We start from the raw sequence: 24,916 nt of genomic DNA on the forward strand, positions 1-24,916 counted from the left end.
CCGGCCCCGAGGGTCCCTGACCTCCCCCCGATTACACCGGCTCTGCAGCGAGGGACCCCAAAAGCACAGCCACCAGCACTGCTGCGACGCCAGCCCACCGGCACCACATCGAAATCCTTCAAAGTTTGTTTGGTTTTGTCGTACGCCGGAGAACGGGCGGGATCCCCGAGCGGCCACGGCTGCGCTGAGCACGCGGGAGGGTTGGGGACAGCAGAGGTGACCCAGCTTTCCCGGCAGCGAGCAAAGCAGCCCAACCGTATCCCGCAGGGATTCGCTCCGCCACCCCACCCGCTCACCAGCAAACTCCCAATACCTGCAGCACCAGCCCCCTGCGGCCCCGAGGGTGCTCCGTCCACGGGACACAGCTCGGACCCGCGTCCCAGCCCGTCTCCGGCACTCTGCAAGCCCCGGAGCAGCAGGCACGCAGCCCCCCCGCCATCTCCTCCCGAACACTCACCTGGGGAGTGCAAAGGACGCTGCTATCGGGTCCCAGAGCCACCCTTCGCCCCCGTCCCCCGACCTGCTCGCAGGGTGCGTAATGGCTGCTTGGCCCCGGTGAGTCTCGGTTCCAGGAAGGTGACAGGCAGCGAGAGCGGCAGGCTCGGGCAAGCGCCCCGGGGAACCCACCAGTAAGTAACAAATGTAAAAATAAACCCACGGAGAGACTAGATTTACTGTGCCTCTGTGTTCCCTGCACAGAGAGAGAAACCCTTCCTCTGCCTCCCATGCACGAAATTAAAACCCCTCCAGCACATAACAAATTTATGATCTGCTCCATCTCCCCTACGTCCCAGCGTGCCAGGGCACAGCTCCCCCGGCAGCCCCACGGAAAATGGACATTTCGGCAGGGAGACAAAAAGTCCAGCTATTCCCCCCAGGACATCTTGCACCCTGACTGGAACAAACTTTGCTCGTCAGAAGGACTTTCCGGGGGGGTGGATGGTTTGGGTGCTCTGATTTGGCAGGGGTAAAAAAAGCCACGCAGGCATGGCGGAGGACGTGAGCTGCCCAATGGCACAAAGAGCTTCGCGTCAGAGAGGAAAATGGATTTTTAAAAATTTGGGATCCCTGCTCCTACCTATTACTCTGCTCCAAAGGGATTTTGCCTCCTGTGTGAGATGCCAGATCATATGCCAAGGGCGAGCCCCCAGCCCCGCGGGAGGGCAGCCCCGGCAGCGGCTCTGCCAGTCGCGATGAAACAAATAAACAGCACGAAGGGAGATGCTGGTAAAAATGTGTCACTCGCAAATGATTTAGAAAACTGTCTTTAGCCTGCCCACGTTTGTCAAAGGACAGCAGCTATTTTTAACACAAAGCCTCTGAAATCGCAGGCTTTAAAAAAAAAAAGTACTGTATCAGTGTCAACAGAATGGATTCTGTACAAAATTAAATTGAACTAAAAGGAAATTGCATGAATTACAAACACGAGTTATTGGCTCAATAGGAGAGTAACTGAGTGATATTATCTGGTCTGTGCTATGGAGAAAATCACATTAGCTGAGCTAATGGTCCTTTTTCACTCCTAAAATCTATTACTCCAGATTTGCTTTGGAAGTCAAGTGTTTTCCATGCTGAAGGTACTTCACAAGATGTAACCGAGACTCGAACAATATGCGGCCACGGTCTGTAATTTTTCCTGGGCAGCATCCCTCACTGGCACCGAAACCCCTGCATAAAACACTGGAAATCATTAGGCGGAGGTGGAAAGAAGCAAAGCTTTGTATTTATTTGCGCATTTCACACGAAAACCTCTCCTTTACGGCTCCCTGGGTGATGCATCTCTCGGTTTCTCTCTTCCGCCACTAACTTTGTTGGTGTTTAACTGTGGGGGTCCCCCGGGGGCAGCACGCAGGGGCCGTGCTCCATCACCCACCTTGCAGCTCCCTGATCCCAGGTTTACCAGCACCTGGGGGGGGGGGTGTGTGTGAAATCCCCCAAATCCCCCCCAGCCCCACCAGCCGCCCCAGCACAGCACCGTGGGGCTGCCAGACGGCTGCGGGACCCCACGGCACAAGCCCCACTGCTGGGAGGGCTCCGCTGAGCAGCAGCTTCAGCCCCCAGAGACCCAGATCTGCCCAGGACGGGTCCGACACGGGACTCGGAGGCACGGGCAGGACCCGCCATGGCTGCTGGGGAAGACGTAATCTCAGTGACAAGGTTCATCCGCTCTTAGGTCCCAGCGAGCGACAGAGTTTAGCGCTGACCCCGGTCCCAAAGTCTCTCTCTCTCTCTCTGGCCGTGTGTTATCGCGATGCTGTCACTGCAGTTTGTTAGAAAAAACCCCAGCCCCTCTCGGACAGACAAACATCCATGGGTGCCACGCAAGTTTTCCTGCCCGGACCCCACGCTCGCTTCCCGGCGGTGCCGCGGTGCCGGCTGGAGCGATGCTGTCACATCGGACAGAAATCGCCCGTCGCCACCGAAAAGGCGGTGGGAGTTGCGTGAACGGGGCAGGAGTGTCCCATCCATCCCACGGCGGGGGACGAGGGATGGGGACCCCAACCCCTGAGCGCCGCAGAGTCCCCAAACACCCACAAACAGCCCCAAGCCCTGCGGACACACGCGTGTGCCGGGGGCTGGTCGTGGCACCCGGGGCCCTGTGCCCGTCTGTGCCACGGTGTCTGTCTGTGCCAGCACAGCATGTCTGTCTGTCCGTCCACAGTGTGTGTGCTGTGACCTCCAGTGCCGTGTCTAGGGTAGGGGGGGCTGCCAGCCTACACCCCGCTGTCCCCCTCCCCTGAATCCCCGACCCAGAGCACCCAGTGGGGGCCGGGGCTGTGTGCCCGGGCCAGGGGCCAGGTCCCACCCTGACCTGTGGGAAGGGGCGAGAAACCTTCCCGGGTGGGTGGGATGGGGGTCCCGGGGAGGGGGGCTTCAGTGGGGCAACTCTTGGTAGCCAGGTCAAGGGTCGGGGGAGGGGGGGGGGGGGGGATGTCGTCCATTGATTAACCCCTTGCCTGCCGGTCCTGTGCCCCTGGCGGGGGTGCCCGTGGCTTAACCCCTTGTCTGCCGGACTCTCCCTCGCCCCTACCCGGCTGCCGGCGCGGGATGGGGGGGACACACACACACACTCTCGGAGGAGAGTTTGCAGCCCCTAACTTTGCAAGAGGGGACGGGGCTGTGCAGGGAGATGGGCCCTCCACCGCACCCCCCCCTTTCCTCTTTTTCCTTCTCCTATTTAAGCAAACGGGCTTTGGGGGGGGAGGGGGGGGAGTCCTAACAGGCGCCCCCCCCCCCCCCCCCCAACCCTCTCAGCCCAACCGGTCTCGGTGACCACGACCCAGCAGGATGCTCATCGCCCCGGGAGGATGCTCATCGCCCCGGGGTCGTTTCGTTGTCCCCCCCACCGGGCAATGCCCGTGCTTACCCCCCCACCCGGGGCCGTGCCCCCGCCCGCACTCACGGCTCCGCCGCGCTGCAGCGCTGCGCCCCGGTCCTCGGTGCCGCCGCTCTCGGTGCTGCCGCCGGTGCCGGTGCGGGCTCCGCCGCCGCCGCGCCCGGCTCAGGTCCGCTCCATGTCCCCAGCGCCTCCGGTGGGAGCTGCCCCGGCGCCGGGCGGAGAGAGGGAGCGAGGAGGAGGAGGAGGAGGAGGAGGAGGAGGAGGAGGAGGGAGGAGGAGGAGGAGGGACACCGGTCCAGCCAGCCAGCAGCCGGCTCCGGGGCGGCCCCTCTGCCCCGTCCCCTCCCCTCGGGACCCCCTGCCCCGCCGGGGGACCCACGCGTGACACCGCCGGGAGCCCCCGGACTGTTCTCACCCTCTGCCCTGGAGTCCTGTGGTGGGGTTGAGACACCCCTAAAGATTAAGGCACGACTCGGTGGAGTCCTGGGAGGCACCCCGGGACCCCCGTCTGTCCGGGCAGGGATCGGTCCTACCCACTCCCAGCGAGGGACTGGAACAATGCCCGGCTTGCAGAAAGCACAGCCCACAACTCCGGGGGGAGGGAGTCCCAAAACCATGGCACGCCAAGCGACAGACCCTAAAACCTGGCTTCCAGCCTCTCCTCCCCACATCACCCCCAATTTTTTGCTCCTTCACCCAGACCGCCGTAACCAGCCCGGAGCCACAAGACCGTCATGGGTCTGGCAGACAACGCTGGCACGGAGCAGGGGGGGCAAGGGGCAGCCAGCTGCCCGACAGACAGACAGACAGACAGACAGCATTCCCGCACATGAGCTGGGGGACACACACACGCTTGTGCTGAGCAGAGAACCCAGCTGGGAGCTCGGGTGTTATCGGGTGTATTCTCCCCGGGGAAACGGGGCTCTGGTTGGGTCTTTGCTGCCCTCGGCCGCTGAGGAGCTCACCCCGTACCCCTCATCCTGCACCCCACGCCCCGCATCCCATCAACGGCTCCACCGGGAATGCCATCACCCGCCTTCCCGAAGGAAAAAAAATGCTTCATTCAGAGCAAAATGGTGCTCCAGCTGGAGAGCGAGGGGGTTGGTTTGGACAAACAAATGTTGACAAACAGTCTTTTTTGTATAATGAAATCTTTAAATGTTATGTCAACATCGAAGGAGAACTGTTTACATTTTACCAACGGGGAAAATTCCCATTGACTCGAAGCCATTTCCTCCCCCACACCGTTATTTTCTTCCATGGGAATTTTCTTTTTTCCAAACATTGTTTTCACCCAGTCCCAGGAACAGAAGACAAGAGCTTGGGCTCCCGGGACTCCCGGCTCCCGTGGCCCCTACACACTAACCAGGAACATGGGGTTTCTGGAGGGGTTCAGGCACCCACACCCACATCCACCCCAACACACAGTCCCCCCTTGCTCTGCGCCCACCACCCAGGAATGAGCAGAGCTGGGCAGAACCAGGCAAGAAGTTATCTGGGAGTTTCCCATCAGGTGTCTTCACCCACAGGATTAAACACAAAGCCCAACAGTGTTTGGAAACAAAAGGCAGCAAGTGGGCTGCACCGACAGACCCCAAACCGTAAAGGCACTCAGTGATACATGTTCCCATTTCACAGACGGAGAAACTGAGGCCCAGAGAAGATACAGCGTTCCTGGGCCCGTGCAGCAAGTACCAAACACGCAGCAGGGAAGGATGCAAAGGCAGCTCCCCCTGCACCAGCCAGGCCCCCTCCAGCCCCTCTGAAGCCCCCTCCCCAGCGGAGGGGGGGACAGGGACGACTGGCTGCCCCCAGTGCCATCCCATGCACGGGCAGCGCAGGCAGCCTCATGCACCCACCGAAGCCACCGGCCCCTCTCTGCGCCAACGCTCTCATCCCCGCGGCTTGAGAGAAGACCCCCGGAGGTCACGTGAGGGAGACGGTTATCGGCGGCCAAGTGAGCGCCGAGCGCGCAGGCGAGCTCGCGGAGACCTCCGTGCGCTCCTGGGGCTGCGGCTGCCCCAGCGAGGCCCCCCGAGCCACTCCAGGGACAGGAGAAGGCGGGAGGCGCATCCCCCAAACTGGACAGGGAAACAATTAACAAAGGGGCTGAGGAACAGCACGACTGAGCCAAAAAAGAGGGAGCGGGAGCTTTGTTCGGGTCGTCATAGCAACAGCCAGGCCGGAGCAGCAGCCACAGACTTTCACTTTCCTTTCCTTCCTCCCCGTCCCCAGTGGCCGTGGTGGCCGTGGTGGTCTTCCCTGCCCACTGCCTGGCAGGTTCCCCCAGGTACTAGCCACACCGCGGTCGCCTGGGTCCATCATCGCCTCCCAGATGGGCACCAGGAGGTGGAGGCCCAACTGCCCATCCCCAGGTGTCACCACCCACGCACCCATGGGTCCTGTCCCCATCCTGGCTCTGCTCCTCCCCATGTCCTCCTTTGAGCCACATCAGCTCCACCCACAACCCCTTCTCTCCACCTCATTGTGAAGCATCCCCAGGACCCATGGGGCATCCCCAGGATGCGCAGGGCGACCCCAGGACCATGGGCACGAGGTGTCAGGACGGACGCGATGGTACAGAGACAGTCCCCATCCTTTCAGGCAGGGTCGCAGAGGGTCCGCTCAGCTCCTGCTCCATCTCTCCCTACCTGGCTGCACCCGGGCAAGCAACCAGGACTGCTCCCACCCTGCGATCCCTCTCCCGGCTTTCTGCTTCCCTCAGCAGAAGGAAGCCGGGACAATGGGTGGAGGGACCAGAAAAACTGGTGGGGGCAAAGATCCCACTGCCGCCAGCGCAAGGAGCACGGAGGGGAAAGGCACGGCCAGCGCTCGCCTTCCTTTTCCCAAGCCCCCCACCCTGCTGCGGAGCCTGCAGTGCCGCTGGCCGCAGGAGCCGTGCCTCCTGCTTTGTGCTGGCTGCGAATCCCGGCCTCCCGATCGCAGGATACTGGTGACTGAGTCATGGAAATGGTTCAGACAATGGCTTGGCCCCTTTATAACTGGCCGGAGGGGGCAAAGCAGGGAGAACAAATCCGACCTTGCTTCCTGCGCGGAAGCGGACCCATTGTTTGGAAATGGGCATGTGCTTTACTCCTCACCAGCCTGGGAAAGCTGCAAAGCAATTGCTAACGGGGAGCAAGCTGCGTGGGTCCTGCCAGCTGCCACCGTGGCTCCCTGCCTCATGCTCTGCCTGTGAAAAATCTAGGGAAGATGCAGCTGAAGGTGCTACCGTTGCCCGCAAGGTCGCTGCCATGCACCGCCCCCCCCCCCCCCCCCCAGGGGCTGTTTGGCCAGCAAGTTGCTTAGCTGGCCCAGGCTGGCACGGTGGCAAAGCCTGAGCTGACATGGTGGCAGTGCCCTGTGGTGGCAGCACCCCAGCGAGCCACGTGCCAGCTCAGCTCCTTGCTGTATTGGCGCGGTTGGCCTCATCGGACCCCTCTCCTGCTCCCCTTCCCTGCTCCCGTCAGAGCCCTCCTTCACAGTATGCAGTGGGAGAGGGGATACCTCTGGGCATTTCACAAACACCACCGATCTCACCAAAAATAACGAGCCCAGTGTTATCCTTGCACTGGCCCTGGGGATGAGAAGCACCCCAAGAAGCAGCCCCAAGGCTTCGGGAAAGCAGCAGCACAAGCGGGGCCGGGGGAAGGAGAGAAGCCAAGGAGCAGCTCAGGAGCCTTGGCCATCCATGGATGGGGGATATGATGGGGTCCAAATCTTCCCCAGCTCTCGCCTCTAGACCTGCCTTGTGCATTCCACCATAACCCAATGCATGTGGGACGAGGGCAATCCCACAGTGTCCCCATCTGCAAGCCGAGGGACGGCGGGCAGCCACGCTGTTTTTCTCAGAAAGGAGGAGCTGTGCCAGACTGGTGAGCAAGCAGAGGGACCCAAAAGGGTCCCTTGCAACCCAGCAGACCCAGTGACAAGCCCTCAGCCAAAAGGTTCCATGGCTGGACATGCCCCGGTGAGGCCAGCACCGTGTCCCCAGCCACTTCCCTCATCACTCGGTGAGAACCGACACCTGGGGAGCCGTACCAGGCGTACGCACCGTGGTCTCACACGGGGAGACAGACAAACATCTGCAGCCCATTAAACCCAAGCTGATATGACAATACTAAAGGAGAAGCTCAAACCCTCCGGAACCGCGGCGGCTCTGGGGCTGTCCTCAGTTCACTCCATTGTATCCAGCTCTCACAATCCATAGGGCTGAGGGACGCAGCACGCCAAGGGCCAGGGCTCCGACAGCGACCTGTCTCGTCCAGCCCTCCGCATCCCCAGGCGACGGGCAGCTTGTTGTGATAGTCTTGTACCCGCTTTGTGCCGCCCAGGTGCTGCCTTTCCCTGCGTCTGCCTCCCTGGCAGATCTCCTACAGCCCCTGCCTGCTCACCGCCCCTGGTTTTGGGGCTCAGCGTGGGACAACGGCCGGGTCATGTGCACTGGGGGACGATCGCTGTGAAAGCAGCACATCCCAAACCCTCTCTGAGCTGGCAGCTTCTCCGCCTGCTTCCCCGCCTGGCGCCTGCCCTCGTGGGCTCCTAGCAGGGTGGTGGGTGAGCTCCAGGAATTAACCTACCAATTATTTCCACCCAAACACCACAATTTATCCTGGCCACTTCAGAGGCGTTTCCAGCGGCTGGAAGCTCCGTGCTGCCTTCCTCCCCGGCGCTGGCAGTGCCCGGCTACTGCAGGGAGTCGGGGATGTGTGAGCGAGTCCGCCCACAGCGTAACAGGCTCTAATCTGGGCATAATAAAACCAAGATGTTCCAGGATTGCTCTGTGGGGAGCGCGCTCGGAGCAGCTCAGTTCTTAGCCAATGCTCAAAGAGAGATTGTCCAAAAAGCAAAGTAAAATTGAGCAGATAATGATTCTGTAGGGAAGCAGAGCGGGGGTGGCATGGGCTGAAATCGCAGGTGAACTCAAGCTGGTGCGTGAGCAGAAATACCTGGGCAGAACATTTAGAAACGACCAAAACGCTCCCTGTGGCAGACGCAGCACGCGATGCTGCGGCTGCAAGTGTTTGGACACCGTGCTAAAATCCTGCATCCCACTGCTCCAGCCTCCTCCCCGCCCAGCCGCCAGCCTCTGCCGAGGGCGATGTGCTGGTGGAAGAGCGTGGCTTTGGCCAGCATTGCCCGCAGGCAGGACACGGAGGAGATGCCACCACCTGGCTCACAGGAAAGGTGTGTGGCCAGGGCAGGTGATGGGAGAACAGACCCGGGACCAGAGCCACATTTTGGGTCTGGAAGGGGGATTTTCAGAAAGCCCCTGGCTCTCCGGCTGTCTGAGAGATTGGTGCCAGATTGGCACCTCCAAAAGACACTGAAATCACCCGCTGCTTCCAAAACTATCACAGCTACAAGCAGCCAAAGCACCCCAGGCAGAGCCGAGCGCCTGCTGTAACTGCAGCTGCCAGCACCCCAGCTCCGGCGGGGCTCCCATCCACCGCCACTGTCCTCACCCCGCGCCGGCTGCCCGACCCCGGGGGTACCCGCCGCATCCCCCCGCAAGGCGGCACGCGTAACACAGCCGGACCCGTGCGTGCCAACAACCCTGCCGGGGACTTTCAGCTCCGAACGGGGATTCGACGGGGAGAGGAAACAAAGCGGCATCACATCTCTGTAACTCTCTATTCCCAACCTGAATGCTGCTGTTGTTTTTAATCCAGGCCGATGCGAATCATCCTCCCCGGAGCACAGCCCAGCAGGCTGGACCAGGCTAGCCACACACGCAGCACTGGCCGATGGCTGCTCTCCTAAGGGAAAGGCTCGGGGTGGGGAGGACGCAGCCAGCCTGGCAGCCTCCCCAGAGCATCCCCAGCCGCCCCCACGCCGCAGGGCTGGGGCGGCAGACGGGGCAGGGGGCTGCGTCGAGGCGTCTGCGGTGGGGGAGCGCGGGGAGGGAAGCGCAGAAGGGTGATGCTGAGCAGGCTGAGCCGAAGAGACGCGTGGGGAGGGAGGGAATGGCCGGACCACACAGCGGGACCGGAGGGGGCCGAGGCCGGAGGGCAGCGCGGGAGCAAAGCCGCAATCCCCAGGCTGCGGCCGACCTCCACGCACCACCCGAGACGACACGGCACTGGGGGGGCCGAGTCCATCGCCTCCGATTCAAAGGCGAAACTGGGCTCCCCAGGGCCTTTGCTCCCAGGCTCCGGCACCCTCTGCCAACCCGGCTCCAGCGGGGATCCGCAGCACCGCCACCCGGGCCGGGACCCTCCAGCTCAGCCCCGACAGAGGGGCTTTTCTTGTCCCCTGCCTTTGTTTTCTATTTAGTGCTTTTGTTCTCCCCTCTTTGGTCCTTTGTTCCAGCTTGTCCTTTGTTCCGACGCCTTTGGTTTCTCTTCCCTTTGATGCTTTGTCACTCCCTTCATCTTGGTGCTTTTCTTTCCCCGGGTTTTTAAGCTGGCGGTTGTTTTCTCTCGCCGCTCTGTGCTTGGCATTTTTATCCTTTCTCCTGCCTGGTCCACTCCTCGGGTCACATGGGCCCGGCCCGGATTGTCTTCAAATCCCCATTTGTCTTGTTTTGGTGCCTGGATTTCCCTGCCTTTATGTCCTTTTTCTTAAGAGACTCTTAGCGATTTCTTCTCCTCAGTGAGAGAAGGGGGGGGGGGGGGGGATCGGGGCTTAATTAATTAGCGAGTGTAATCTTTAGATGCGTGGCACTGCAGGACGTGTGGAGCATCATTATTATTGTCATTAGGATGTTAAGGGTTAGCGAGGGTTTAAATACCAGCTAATTGCAGCAAAGAGCTCCAACTTTGCAAAATTATATCAGAAAGAGCCAGACTTGTTTTCGCCCACCAGGCTGGGGAGAAGAGAGAAATTCCTAACGCAGACGGGCAGGCAGAGGATGAACAGAGGCAACACATCCCGGCCCCAGCCCCGAGGGCTGGGTGATGGTCAGAAAGGGCTGCCCAGAGCAAGGAGCCGGCTGCTGCACTCGCCTCTCCCAAGAAGACCAAAGAGCATCATCCTGTCTCTGGGGATTTTAAATGCAGAGATTGGTCACTCCCCAGCACGGCAGAGCTCAGGGGAGCTGGTGACCCAGCGCCAGCACGAGGGGTGCGGGTGCGAGGGCAGAGCTGCTGCCCTGGGGAGGATGGAGCGGGTTAAAGCCCCCCGGGCTGGCGATTTTTGCTGGCGCCCATCGCTCAGCGGGGCCAACGTGCCCTTTGGAAATAGGGACTTGCAGAGGGTTTGGCCTGGCCAAGCTCCTGCGATGGGTAGGGCAGGACACAGACCACGGGGCTGCTTCTCTGGCAAGCCACAGAGGGTACAAGGGCTCTAAGCTGGGGAGAACGACTGTTCCTGCACCTTGAGACACAGGTCAGAGCACGTGTACAAACACAACCGCAAAATCAGATACCAGGCAGTCAGGATTAGGGAACCGTTTTCCTGAGAACTACTTCAATGTAAGACGCTGCCACTTTGCTTTGATTTAGTGCCCCAAGTATTTCCCCTGCAGCACCGTGTCCTCAGCATCTGTTCATGCCATGATTCACTAGCCGGGCAGGAAAGGGCAGGATGCAACCCTGCTCACCACGGCACCTCTGAGACATCACATCGCTCTCGCTCACCACGGTCAAACGAAACCCGGGATCCATTTTTACGAGCACCAAACCACCCCTCCCCAACACACGCCATCCCCACCGCGCAGGTTTAAAGCAGCTGTAGCTGCACAACAGCTGTTGAACGGAGGAAGCAGCCAAACTTAGCAACAGGATGTACCCTCAGATAACGTGATCAATATCAGAAAATGCAGCTTTTCAAGTTAGAGCTAAAGCCATCTGCTAAAACTGGGTGTCTCAGGAGATTGGCACTGATACGGGGCGTCTTTGACTCTGTCTTCGCAACACCCTGATTTCTCCTCGCCCAAGTCACTTACAGTAACTGGCTGACGTCCCCACGGTTTGTGGCAGCTCGTGGTGGGGCGGTGTAGGAGGGATAGCTTTCTGAACGTGGGACCAGAGGAGAAAACGGCAAGAGTGTGCTGGGAGCTCCAGGAAAGGACGGGTGCCTTGTGGGAACATCACTCCCTGCCCAAAAGGACAGATCCAGCTGGATCAGAAAGCGTCTGGGTGCTGCAGGCAGGGTACTTTGATAACATGCCCTGCAATAACAACCCCACACTGTTGGTAAATGCGCTGGTGCATAACCACATTAGCGTGACCCCAGGCTTGCAACGCAGCCAGCCCATTACCAGGCGGGACCAGACACCGGGAGACCACCGGGAAGGCCCCAAAGGAGAGTTTTCTGGGCGAGAGCTGGATGAAACCTGTACCAGCTCCACTAAAACCCAAGCAGCATTGCAGGCACAGCAAGCGAGCTCTCCGTCGTGGGCTGGGAAAGCCTGTCTGATGAGAGCAGCCACGCACCAGCTCCCATGGCACATCCCAAGGGCTGCTGCTGTTTTACACCAGCCGAGGATGCGGGATGCTGGGGACAGCAATGGTCCAGCAACCTGTACAAGTAGAAGGCAAGACAAAGAGGGCGCAGAGCAGAGCCCTGTCCTGCCCAAGCCTCGTTGGCTGTGGCAGTGCCTGCACAGCCCCTGCATAACAAGAAAAAAGGGGAGTCACCGGCCCACCTTTTCCTGTGGCCCCAGGTTGTGCAAAAACCTGAGCTTGGTGGTTGGCAGGAAGAGGCTGGATCAATTGGGGACATCCTCACTCAGGGCAGACAGACTCTGCTCTGGCAGACCAAGCAGGGTAGAACCAGTGTCCGAGCATGGTAGAACCGTGACCTGCAGATTAACCCCTCCAAACTGTGCCGTTGCCTCAGCTCACCGGGGCTGAGTGACTGGCCATGGCCACGGAGCAGGGGATGGGTGCGCAGGGATGCCAGGGAGCCATGCCCGGCAGTAGCTGGGCAGCTCTGCCAGCACCTCGGGGGGTTCTCAGCCCAGCTGGCACCTCTGTCCCTGCCCGCACAACTCAGAGGTTAAAAACTTAAGCGTTTGAAATGAATGCAGCTGGAAAAAGCCATCTTTCTGGTCTGCCCGGTTCTGGTTTCAGTGCAGCTGGCCGAATGCAAAGCGCAGGGCTGATAAGCCCTGGACGTGAGTCATAAAACACGCCACCCCAGAGCCATCGGCTCCAGCTCCTACCGCAGTGCCAGCCCTGCCACGACTGCCCAGCGGTGCTGGGGGCCCAGCCTGGCCCTTGCAGGAGCCAGCATCGACTGATGCTCATCCATCACCGAAGCCGCATCGTTCCTGGCATCGGCGGGTCAGCTCAGCCAGCTCTGCCCACCCACCCTCTTGCGCTGCCCTGCTCTCCGAAGGGCTAAACCTGTTTTTATTACAGAGCTGGCACCAGGAAGGCAAAAAGAACCAAACCCCCCTCATCTCTCTATCTGCAGCCATGCAAGGAATATTGTTCAGTGCAGCACAAAAGCATCCCTGAAAATAGAAGCGCCAGGGCCAGGCCTGCCAGTGGCTGTGTGAGATAACGTCTACTTGCAAACAGTGTGCCTTTGTGCCGCTGTCACTGTCCCCATTGTTCAGGAGCCTATTGCCTCGGGGATATTGTTCCCTTCTTTTGTCTCAGCCCGGCTCCTTTTTGTTTGACTTTACTTACCATTTCATTCCTCTCCTTTGTGCTGGGGTTCTTTCTTTTGTCTCTCTCTCTCTCCCTTTTCTCTGTGTGATTTGTATTTAGCAATTGTTCCCGGCCTGTTGGAAACACAATGTACTCCGGGCTCTTTTCTCTCCTCCATTCATTACCTATTCAGGTGGGGTTGTCTGCCCATAGGTAACCGGGAGGAGTGGGGGCCTCCAGGAGCTCCCACACCTCCGAACGAGCCGGGGTGCAGAAGGCGGCTGGCAATGGCCTTTGGGGACAGCGGGGTCACCGTGTCCCCGAGCCCGGCACCGGGTTCCCCTCTCCGTCAGTGACAAACAAGCACTGGGAAAAGGATAAATGGGACCCCAACTCACCACTGCCCTGCTCTCAGCAGATGAGCTGAGGATGCTGACACAGACACGATGGTGACCATGTGCCATAGCCACATGCCTAGCTGGGAAGCAGAGGCACGGAGATGAACCCAGGACCAGCGCAGCCGGGGAAGCAGAGGCACAGAGAGGCGCAGTGCACTGCTCTGACTGCCAGAGCCAGCATGGGGATCTGAGCCCTGATCCACACCAGGTCCAAGCCCAGCCAGACAGCCCTGGCCCTGGTGGTCCCCAGTTAACGACAACCTTGGCTCTCCCCCATGCCTGTCTTTTGGGAGCCAGTGAAGGGACAAGGAGAGCATTCAACGTCAGGAAACACCAAGGCCGCCTTGCAGTAACGTTCCCACCGCCCTGACCCCCCCCCCCCCCCCCCAGCATCTCCCCCGTGCTGCACAGTGACGGGTGCCCTCTGAGAGGAACCCTTGAGGCTGCAGGGTGGGCAGCCACCCCCACCCCGCTGCCAGACACCAGTGCCCAGGGCTGCTGCAGCCCATCTGGCAAAGCAGGGAGGGGATTCACCCCTCTGCTCCAAGATAGCCCCTGGCAGCTTCTGGGGACCACAGGGAAGCAGAAAGCAGCTGAGGGCTTGATCCTTGGGGATGTCTGGATGCGGCCAGGAGACAGGGAGAAGAAAGCAGAGGCATCCGGGAAGGAGCTCAAAGGTCCCCAAAGTGCCCCAGCTCCTGCAGAATGGTGGAGTCCCCTCGCACCCCATCCCTTTCTGCTGCCTCTATCCCCTCCTGCCTCCTCCCCAGGCCCACCCTCCCACAGAGCATTGGGGGGTGTCTGCAGCGACCGGGGTGGGCACAGCCACTGGGGCTGTTTCTAACCCCACGAGGAGGAGGATACACCAGGAAACCTTCAGGGAGTGCCGTGACGGCAAGAGCTGACAAGTGGCCATCCCCAGAGACAACAAAGCCCCGCTGTTCTCCGGGGCACAGACCGCATGACCTAATGGGACTTTTCCATCCCTCCCGCTGATGAAACCCCAAGGATCAAAGCCTGCTAGAAACCACCTCCTTCTCTCAGGCACAACCCGCACAGATGGGGAGACCACAGGGACCCCCGAGACTCACCCCACGAGCGAGGGATGGGAGCTGTGTGAGCGGGCTGGGGGGGACAGCGAGCAGCGGGTCCTCGGGGATGGTGTGAGCCCCCCGAACGCAGACGGCCCCGGGGCCGCAGGACGGGGCTGCGGGGGGGGCGTGCCTGGGAATAAAGGGAGCAGACTGTGGTCTATTGTTTCATTGTTATGGCTTCAAAGGACAATGGGGCATTGTTGTCTCTGGGGATCCCATTGTTTGCTTTCGCTGCAGATCCCAGCCGCGCAGTGGATGGAGGTTTCCCGAGGGCCAGGCAGGCTCCGTGTGTGGGACACTAAATAACGAGGCAGGCATGTTTCCCTCCCCACCCCCTCCCCACCACCCTTCCTAAAAAGGCACGGCACACTGCAGCCTGCCTGTGCCCGCGCTGGCCAGGGCACGGCCCGGCACAGCACGGGCAGAGGCGCCAGGACCACCCATCCGAGTGGGAAGCATGCAGAGAAACCCCCGCACCCCACGGAGATGGGGCGAGAGCAGGGAGGGTTCACCCCGGCGGGACTGAGATCGGTCTCTCCATCCCTGCGGACTCCAGCGAACCTGTGCCAGGGTGAGGGGAAAAAACCCACCCAGCATTTACGGTGGGAGCCGAAGGCCCATCTGCTGCCAGGAGCCATCCACCGCTGCAGCAGAGAAGGATGGAGCTGCCGCGCTGGTGCTGGCCGGCAGCCTGGGGAGTTGCCCAGGCTCCAGCCACGCTGGATGGGGCTGTGGCCCCGCTGCCTTCCCAGAGACATTTGCTGGTGCTCCCCTCCTCATACCCGTAGGACTTGCACCATGGCCGCCTTGCAACATCCCTATGTTTTTGCTGCCTCCTCTCATCACACAGCATCCCCTAAAGCCCAACATCCCTCTGGCACACAGAGCAAAGGGCGTTTGCTGTTGTCTGCTGCAAAGCCCAACTTCTCAATCAGTACTAAGGAAAAGGTACTTGGTGCCATGAAAGGGACTTGGGAAAGGACAACGCAGCCCTGGGTCCTCCTTTCACTGTTTGTGCAGCACCCCAGGCCCAGGACTTATTTGCATAGCTCCTTGCTATGTAAAAATAAATCTGGGTGCTATAGAAAAGCTGGGGGAGGGGGAAGGAGCAGGGAGCCATCTCCAGCCCACAGCTGAGCCCTCCAGAGCCTGCCGCTGTGATGCCAGAGGTGCACTGGGAGATTGATGGAGCAGGAAAGAGATACGCTTTCCCCGGAGACACCCTTTCTGCTGCTCACAACAGCTGGTGAAGGGAGTAACTTCGCTACCGTGCCCCACCACCACGCAGGGGGCTAGGCTCAGACCCAGCAGAACCCCCCTCGCCAGGGGTCCAACTACCCTCCCACATAACCCGCAGAGAGGTCCCAGACAAGCTGGAAGAGCTGGCTTGCACGGCCTGGCCCCCCACGCTCCCCCCCCTGCTTCTTGGAAGGCAGTCCTCTCGCCGGAGGGCTGAGAGGCTACACAAGGTCTGGGCTCACATCAGCTGCCATCGAGCATCTTTCCCCACCGCCCAAACGCACCTCGGTGCTGCCTGGGCACCAGCTGACCCCCCACTCTTGTCACCCTCAGAGGGGGAAGAGCCCACCCCAGACTGTCAGTAGCCCCAGGCCAAGCTCAGCTTCGCAAGAACAAATAACAGGGTTCAGGTTTTTCAAAGGGAGGGAAGCAACTGCAGATAATAAAGGTATAAATTCAACCCAGGTTTGTTTGTTTATGTTTTAAACCTGGGAATTCCCACTGCGTCTAATCAGAAGATGAGGGTGGACCTTGCCTCTCAAATGCCTCTAAGATTAATTTCTGGAAAAAGCACTGAGGGATTTGTTTGGGGATCAATAGAAGCTCTTTGGGAAAAACACTAAGGTGTGATAAGAGGCACTGGATCTTAGCACTGCTGCACTGCGTGCATCTAACCAAATCCCTCTGCTCCCCAGGGCCTCGCATCTTCGCAGCAGAGCAAGGGGATGTTTCCTCCCTCGAGGAGCCCAGCTGCAGTCTGCAGAGGCCACGCAGGCCAGGTACCAAGGGTATCCATGCCCTGGGGACCGCACCCCGCGGCTCTGCAAGCTCTGGCGCTTCTTTGGCTGCTTCTGCCGTGATCCCTGGGTCTCCTGGGGACTTGCTTTCATCCTCTTAAGCCACCAGCCCAGGGGAGGTGGCAGTGACCAGCTCCCTGTCAGGGCTGGACCGACCCCAGCGTGGGTACACACGGATCAGCCTGTGCAACGTGCCAACCGGACTCCAGGTGCTGGCAGGAGCTGGCAGCAAGCCTGTCCTGCTCCAGGGGCTCTGTCATGCTCCCGACAAGTGTTAGTTACACAAATGTGCACGCACGCACATATAGGCATACACGCACACGCTCTCTCCCCCTTGAATAGTGCAATTTCCTCTCAGATAAAGAGCTCCTACCGCAGCCCCCCTTTCCCTCTCCCCTCGAACTTGTGCATGTCTCATGCACCCATTTCGGAGCCCACCTTGGGCTCTGATATTATCTCACTTCCTCGATATGAATATTAGCTCTGTTGTTGATCTACGATAAAGGGATGGGCTCCAAAACACTGTATTTCGGGGAGGAGGCAGTGGTGCAATACGGTCTGCTGTGCCCCAGCTGAGAACAAAGCCTTTTCAAGAGCGGATACTGGTACCTGCTGTACTGCTAACTCGACAGCCCATCTTCACCAAAGCGTGGCTCCCGTTGGCGCTGCCCTCCTGTCCCCCCCGACACCTGCACGTGGCAAGACGGAGGGGGCCCCGAGAGCAGCTCGGGGGTGCTTGTGCTCCGCAGGGTGACAAGCCCTCGAGGAGCAGAGAGCAGCTCTGCAGGTGCCACTGACACAAACCACGGTGAGGCACGCGGGATGTCCCTGTGCAGCGGGGGACCCTGGTGTCTGGGTCAAATGCTCGGGGTATGGCAGCTGGTCAAATTTCCCCTCTATTTTGTAGCATCTTAATGTACAAAATGCAACTGAGGTCTGGCACACCCTTTAAGATCCCTTACCAGCTGGACCTGGCCTACTTCTAGCTCAGTTTACAAGGTGAAAAATGACCACCTGAACAGTCTCCTTAACTCTTAATCCACCCAACAGGGAGCACAGGGAAGGAGAGAAGTGTCCCCGGAAAACTCAGATTTATTTACGAACCAGATTGCCTGGCAGCAGGACAGCCAGAGACAGCAGGTCGGTGCACAGCGCTGTTCCACTCAGCTGAGGACATCACACCACTCCATCAGCCATCACCCCCCCAGGGGACTACTAGATATTGCTCCTATTTCACAGACAAGAGACTGAAGAATAGCAGATAAGGCAAAATTCTGAAAAGCAGCAGGCCAGAATCAGGGCTGGACCCACAGGAAAGCTCAGTCTGCTTTTGAAGCTCTGGCCCTTGCAGTAAGGCAAACCTTTCTGCAAACCTGATCTCATACGTCTTTTCTGGTGAGACAGGCAAAACCTGGAATAGGACCCAAGCGTCCTGTGTCTTAATAAATACTCGTGTGTGAATTAAATAAACCACCCAAACCTGAAGCTATCTCATGGCTTTGTTTTACCACGTCTATACCCCAAATCCTGCAGTTAGATGACAGCCTGCCCCACAGAGCAGAGCTGTAAAAAATGATCTCTATCTCTGCCGCAGACGAACCAGTATCGTTGCAGGAGAAGCCCAGAAAACATTACCCACCGTGATTGCTGTGCTGGGTGGGAACACGGCCCAAAGACAAGTGCAGGAAAATTGGCCTTAAATATCGCAGCTCAAGGCACAGGAGGGAAGAAGACCTATAGGAACAGGGTTGTCTTTTGGGTGACGGAGTTTGCTAACGACACCTTGGTCTGAAATCCATCCAGGCTTTTGTACATGGGGAACAACACCCTCCCTGCAGCCCAGGTTAGTGCTGGCAAGAAAAGCAGCAACATTGACCAACTTCAGCGAAGCAAGTCCAGCTCCTTGCACGAAGGGGCCTGCTGGTATGCGAGGCAGCGGCGCGGGGGGGCGGGCGTTGCTGCTGCTAATGTGGCAGAGTTTCCCTGCTGAGGGCAGGCAAAACGCCCATGACTCATTTTTCCAAGAGATGTTACAAACAATAGTAACGATGCCCCTGGTGGGTATGAATGTGAAAAGACACGACGGGGGGGCAGCCATGCTGGGCACCTTGTGTGTGGGCTGCCAACGGAGGGTACTGCCACGAACAAAACCTGCTGGAGCCAGTTTTTGGCATTGTGTGCGACCAGAGCCCTTTTGTAAGGACTTTGGGGAAGAAGGGCAAAATGGCTGCCCAGCAAACTCCTCTCCCCGTGGCATCCTATCTGCTTGTGACGGGTACCAACCCCATCTTCAGCCAAAGAGGGCATTGGTTTTATTTGCCCACAGAGAAAAATGGCAAAAACAATCCCAAAAAGTTCCATCCCCATGCAAGACTGGAACAAGAACAGGCAGGGAATTTAGGAAAGCATTACAATGCTTTAAGGCTGTTCTCCCCCAGCTCCTGCCTCTACCCTCCACACAAGATTTCCATATTCAGATGCTGCCCTAAGGGGACAGCTTCTAAGCTGTTTGAGTCCTTGACCTTCCACTGTTGTCTGTTTGATACTATTATTTTTAGGCACACAATCCTTAAAACATACCAGCACTTGAAATAAGTTCCCAGATAATGTGCACTAAAGCACGAGGTGGCAAGGCTTTAGGAGAAGGGAGCTCTGTGGGATCAAGGGTGGTAGTGGAGCATGACAGAGGGAAAGTGATTTTCCCCGTATACCGCCCATGCATCTACACATCCCATCTCCCCGTCTACTTATTTTACAGACACTTAGAAGGTTACAGGCCTGAAAAGATGGTATATGCTGAAGATAGCCCAAGCTCAGCAAGCAGACACAGGCTATGCAGGCTGTCCATTTCCATTTGCGGTGCTCCTGCCAACACAGACCCATGTCCTGTCTGAGGATGGAGCCCACTGCATCCCATGAAGCCTGAGCAAAATTGCAGTGATGCCTTTCAAGAGCTAGGAAGCGCACCAAGAAACACCTGCAGGCAGCTGGTCGGCTCAGAGGTTTAGGTTCAAGCATATATAGAATCATCCTAGAAATCATTGCATCCTACCAAAGAACCACGGAAAAACTGTTCCCCTCTGGAAAGGCAAGACCACTCTGCCTCCCTCCTCGGGGGATTCTTTCACAAGTACGGAGAGTCTCATCCCGCAAAAGTACTGGGCTGGGCCAGGGCAAGCAATTCCCAAGTGCAAAAGGGAAGAAATGCAGCTGTTTTCCCAGAACCCCAAAGACACAGGCAGAGGAAAGGGACAAATATTTACTCAAAGCACCTTCCAGTGTTGTTAAAGGTGTTAACACTTTTAAGAAAGAAGAAAAATCAAACACTACAGAGCCCCACCTGGATCTGAGTGGTCTCTCATCTGCCTGCCACAAACAGCGCAATGGTCTCAAACGAAAATGCGGCATGGTAGAGAGCTCTGTCTTATGCAACTCATGCCATCATTAGTGCAGAAGCAGGTCTCAATCACTCACTTCTTAAGAGTGAGCAAGCTCTATTTCTACAAAACAGACATTTGGGTATGGTGAGATGGTATCTAAAACTATCATCAGCTCGATTTTTGGTTGTGACAGATATCTGAGTGCTGGCAGCAGTACCAAAACTTTCTCTGGCAAACCCCACCATAAGCACTTTATTTTCTAGAGATGTGTGAACACTGCAGCATAGTATTTGCGCCACAACATGAAATCCCACTGCAATATCCAGCACACTGGGATACGCCTAATAATGCCACCTCAAGGCATCCTCTTCAAAAGGAGCCTTTACACCCCCACCCCCCAACCCTCCCCGGCCCCCCCCCCACCCCCCACCCCCGCACTGGAGGGAAAGGAATTTGCACGTTATGGAAAAGTACGATTTGCAAAAGCAAACACAACAGGCTTCAAGGCAGCAGAAAGCCAAGTGATGGGAGTTTTCTAAACACAGAGCCCAACTGTAAGCATTCACTCTACCTTGCTCCTCCTCACTGCCTCTTGCTCAGCCAAAACCAGAACCTTCTATTCCTCATCCCCTTCTGGAGCAGGACACCCCAGGGTGTGGAAGAGCTGGGGAAGGTGCCAGTGCCCAGGAAATCCAGACACCCTGTCCGGTGGCCACACCATTTGAGAGCAGCCCCGCACCAGACAGCCCAGTTCGCTTTCTTCCAGGTTGGTTGGGAGCCAATAAAGCTGCCTGAATGCTGGGGACTCTGTGTTCCTGCGGAGGCTTATGACACTTTGCTGGAGGGGCAGGGGGAGCTGGCTGAGGCCGCAGCACCCCCTTCCGTCTACCGCACTCTTTTGCAGCCAGTTTTGAGTCTCATTCTGTCACTGCACGGTTAAAGCGGCTCATGAGACGTTACCTTCTTGCTGCCTGCAGCTTGGAAACGCTCAGGAAGCTGGAAGGATTCGGGGTTAAAAAAATCAGCAAGCATTTAGATGAGTCAGTCCTGTGGTTTTTATGAGGACAGACAAGTGCTTCTTGGGAAGCCAGTTCGGCAAAGCCAGAATTGTTTTTTGTGCCCCGTCTTTGTGCTGGTAATGCCTAGAAGCTCTGTTCTTGGGCCACAACACTCCATTGCCAGGCGCTCCTCAAACAATGGGGCTGTGTTTCCTCCTGGACATCCACACACGCCTGGACTCTCCTGCAGGCTCTCTGCAGTTTTCACGGCTTCCTGCTGGGGAGCTTCTCCTTTTCTTCTGCAACTCCCCCACGCACATAATTACTGCCTATTTTGGTACCTTATCATGAGATGCTTCAGAGCTGATTAGCCTGGACTTCCTTCCTCCCATCATCAACCTACTCCAATATCGACGTTCATTCGTGCTGATCTGATAATATCAAAGAGCAGAGGAGCTTTAGGAGGCATTATGGTGTCTTGAAGTGCACAATTTGGAGTTGGCAGCAGCACTGCTGATAAGAACGAGCTATTTCTCCTAATGTCCAACTCTTCTCAAAAAGCAGCCGCTTGCCAGCCACGTGCAAAGCGGAAGGACAGACCCTTGTAGGCTCTGAGCCAGTTTTGTTTCAGTGGCCCTGGATAAACTGGAGCCAAGCAATGTGATGCAACACATCCCATTAAATAACCTTTTTCTAAACACAATTAGTAAGAAGTTATACACACTTGGAAAGAGAAACAATTACTTCAAAGTCACTTCAAAATTACTTCAAAGAGAGTCTGCGTTTTTATAGTTGCAAGGCCATCATCTGTCTGTAACAATGAAGAGAAGCAGGCAGGTTAAATTTTACAGCACTGCATCATAAATACCCCTTACTGCAACACCAAGGATAAAATGGAAAGCAAATGCAAGTGACCTCTTAAAATATTATTTCATTCCATATGTGCTAGCTTCTGGTGATGACTTCTTTTACTACTGACTCCATTAGTAGGCTGTACAGCTGGAGCTGTTTTAGCCACTGTAGTATGTCATGCTGCCTCTCAAAAGTTTCTTACCGTGAACATCTGCTATAATACTCCTGATGTATGACTTCTTGGAATGGGAGGAGCATGCTGGATGATGTCTGCCAGAAGACTCATATATTTCTATCCTTTGAGGTAAGAAACCTTCCATCTTGAATTTATTAATTTTAATGCTCAAGATGATACACAAATTTAAGTTTCAAAACAGTGAAAGCTTATTACATGATTTCTAGTGCAACCTGTGTATCAGGATTCATTTCTCTCCCTCCAGGTAATCTTAGTCTCCAAGTTACAATTACAGCCAAAACCTTTTTTTCTTTCTTTCCATCAGAAAAGCAGCAGAGGCGACTGCCAGTTCCAAGTAAGCTAAGGAACTTATCTTCTGTTGATGTGATAAGCAATTCAGCTCTCTTGTGGAAACTTAAATAGAACAGCCAGATCCTCAAACCAATAATAAAAATAAACCAACATGATAAAAACCCAACTGATACATCTGATATCCCAACTTATTTAACAGTGCCACAGTTTAATCTAGAGACTGCCCCAAAAAGCAAGAAATTATACAGTTTTAATCCAAACCAACTGCTCTCTCTGCTTCTCCGACATGAAGATAAAAGATATTTTACAAGAACGCCTACCAGTAAAGTTTGTAAATGCTGGATTACTATACCACAGGCCCAAATCCCTCACTAGAAACGTGCAAGCTCAAGGACCGCATGTCACTTCAGTATCCTGAATGAGCCCACCTTGTTCACCTAATGCAGATGTAACATTCCAGAACACACAGGTGTTTATCAGAGACTGCACAGGTCCACAGTGAAAATCACTTTGAATACATTTCTCCCCCTTCCCTACTCACAGAAGGGCACGAGACTGAAAGCAAGCAGAATTACATTTACAGTTAATGTGAAAAATGTTTATTTGTGAAATACACTTTGCATCGTTTCAAACTACAAAAGAAAAAATCACTTGCACAAAGGAATGTGCAGTTTTCAATTCTGCATGCGACCCAAGTTACACATAACTTCCTGTCTACTAGCTGGTCCTGCTCCCACTATCGCTTTATTAACTCCGAAGCACCGCAGCCATTGTTCTAAGCAAAGAACAACAAATCCTAGTTAGAAACACTTTGCAGAAGAGTGATATTGTCCCCTTTTAACATGATCCGACCTGCAACACAGAGAAAGGAAAGGGGGTATTAGAGAGACGCTAGAATCTGACAATAACCTTGCACTTTCAAAAAACATTTCACAATGCCAAAGGTGCTTGCAAGAAGACGCCCACAAGACAACTGACCAGGTTTTTCTCAGTAAACGGAGTCATTTCCCACCTGGCTCCAGAACTGTACCCGTTAGTCATGCAGGGCCCACATCAAAAATTCACACTACAATGTATCAGACACAATCTCCACTCCTGCACTCGCTGTTTGAACAGCACTCTGTCCCCACCAAGAGACCAAACATGTCATTTAGCACAGGCTGCTGTTTATCCTCGCCAGCAGGTGGTAAATATTAAATACCACCACTGAGGTGGTTCTCTGCTTTGACTCAGAGATGGCACAACAAGTGTCAGAATTGTTCAGGGCCACCTGCGTTAAACGTAGCTGGGGGGAGTTTGACTGGATTGCCCCAGCCACCCGGGCTGCAGAAAAAGTGCAGCGCAGCCCATCCGTTGTTACACACATTTGAAAGACAAAGACTCGTCTCAGGCAGAGGCAGATTCTTTCTCCTTCACGTTCAACAAAACCACCAGCTCAAGAAACAGCAGGAACCGAGACCTAGCCAGTATCCGCTCACTGTACTCCAAACTCAACCCTCTTCACACCTTTCATGCTTTAAAGCCTTGCTACGGGGAAGGCTCAAGCAGCCAGGTTTCAGGCATCGCTCAGCTTACACAGACATATTGACATACCCAGCTGTTTCCTTGATTTTGTTTTGGAGTGAATCTCCTCTGCGTCGTCCAGCACCAAGTTCATATATTCATCAAAGCCCTAAAAATCAGCAACAAAAGCCATTGGTGAGCTACGTGCCCTGCTCTAAATTCCAGCATCAATGACACAAACTATCGTGAGCTGTGCTGACATGGGCTGGACAATTAAGACTATTAATTGGAGAGGCACCCCCCACGCTAGTTTTTCCTGACAGGAAGAAACAGTTTTATAAATTTGAAGAACAACCAACAAAACACCCAATCCAAAGAGATCCCGATACTCACAATGATGCAGCCTTCTATCCGCATGTTCACTTGCTCATAAAGCCACACCTGGATCCTAGACCTCTGCAAAACAATAGAGGGGGAGAAGAAAATGGAAACATAAACACTCCACACAATTTTGTCCTCTCCTGTGCATTAAGAACTCCTTGCTGCCGATACCTTTGTAACACTCGAGGCAGTAACTCTTACACATGGTTTCAGTTATGTCCTCAGTCATTTTTAAGGTGGTAGACTATTTTGGAAATCCTCTCTGCCTTCAATGGCAAACACGCAACAGCACAGGTTTTAAGACTGTCACGGAAAACATCCCTGCACACCTGACTGCAAGAGCAAACGCCTCTTACAAAGGTAACTCCTTAAGGTGAGATGGGAAAATGCCCAACTCGGAACTAGCTGTTCTTCTCACGGATCGCAACGACAGCAAGTTCTTCAGTTCAAGCGAGACCGGCTCCAAAATCCCCATCCTGAATTCGGAAAGACCCATCCGGCGTGCCGCCCCGCTCCCCACACGGCTCGAAGGGCCCTGCGCAAGAAGCACCGGGACGTTCCTCGCACACGGGGCCGAAGCCGCGGCAGCCCGGCGGTACTCACGTTCTGCAGGTAGCGGAAGATGAGGTTCTGGAGCGGAGCGTTAAGGACGCAGCACGGCAACGAGTCCTCGGCAACACGGCCCTTCGGCGCCTCCCGGCCGCACTCAGCAGCTCCTGCCCGCCTAGCCCAGGCCCCCGCCCCCGCCAGACCGCCCCCCCCCCCCCCGCCACAGGAAGGATACGATGGGCTGCACCATCACCTTCTGCACCTTCTGGCCCTGCCCGCGGTACGCCATGGCTATGGCTGCTGCTGCTGCCGCCGCCCCACACACGCTCCCGCCGCCGCCGCCACCGGAAGCCGCG

The 24,916-nt window shown here is 56.5% G+C and overlaps 2 protein-coding genes across 6 annotated transcripts in view; both read right to left on the minus strand.

Moving 5' to 3' along the window:
* The window catches only part of SOX13 (SRY-box transcription factor 13), a 40,686-nt gene extending 20,185 nt beyond the window's left edge, over positions 1-20,501 (minus strand). Inside the window, exon 1 of one of the 3 annotated variants that reach the window (XM_049831865.1) lies at positions 20,362-20,501. The gene's annotated coding sequence lies outside the window, so the exon portion shown is untranslated. Of the gene's footprint in view, positions 1-457; positions 560-20,361 lie in introns of those variants that run through there. The other 2 variants (XM_049831864.1, XM_049831868.1) reach the window with 2 other exon arrangements.
* A 1,503-nt stretch (positions 20,502-22,004) lies between these two features.
* The window catches only part of SNRPE (small nuclear ribonucleoprotein polypeptide E), a 302,587-nt gene continuing 299,675 nt past the window's right edge, over positions 22,005-24,916 (minus strand). Inside the window, exons 1-5 of one of the 3 annotated variants that reach the window (XM_049831892.1) lie at positions 24,796-24,905; positions 24,615-24,641; positions 24,024-24,086; positions 23,721-23,799; positions 22,008-22,979 (exon numbers count right to left, since the gene is read on the minus strand). In XM_049831892.1, the coding sequence (XP_049687849.1) occupies positions 22,924-22,979; positions 23,721-23,799; positions 24,024-24,086; positions 24,615-24,641; positions 24,796-24,849 (279 nt within the window). In that variant the 5' untranslated portion in view covers positions 24,850-24,905 and the 3' untranslated portion in view covers positions 22,008-22,923. Of the gene's footprint in view, positions 22,980-23,720; positions 23,800-24,023; positions 24,087-24,614; positions 24,642-24,795; positions 24,906-24,916 lie in introns of those variants that run through there. The other 2 variants (XM_049831893.1, XM_049831894.1) reach the window with 2 other exon arrangements.

The sequence above is a fragment of the Accipiter gentilis genome, chromosome 29 (assembly GCF_929443795.1).
Source record: "Accipiter gentilis chromosome 29, bAccGen1.1, whole genome shotgun sequence".
NCBI classification, from domain to species: domain Eukaryota; kingdom Metazoa; phylum Chordata; class Aves; order Accipitriformes; family Accipitridae; genus Astur; species Astur gentilis.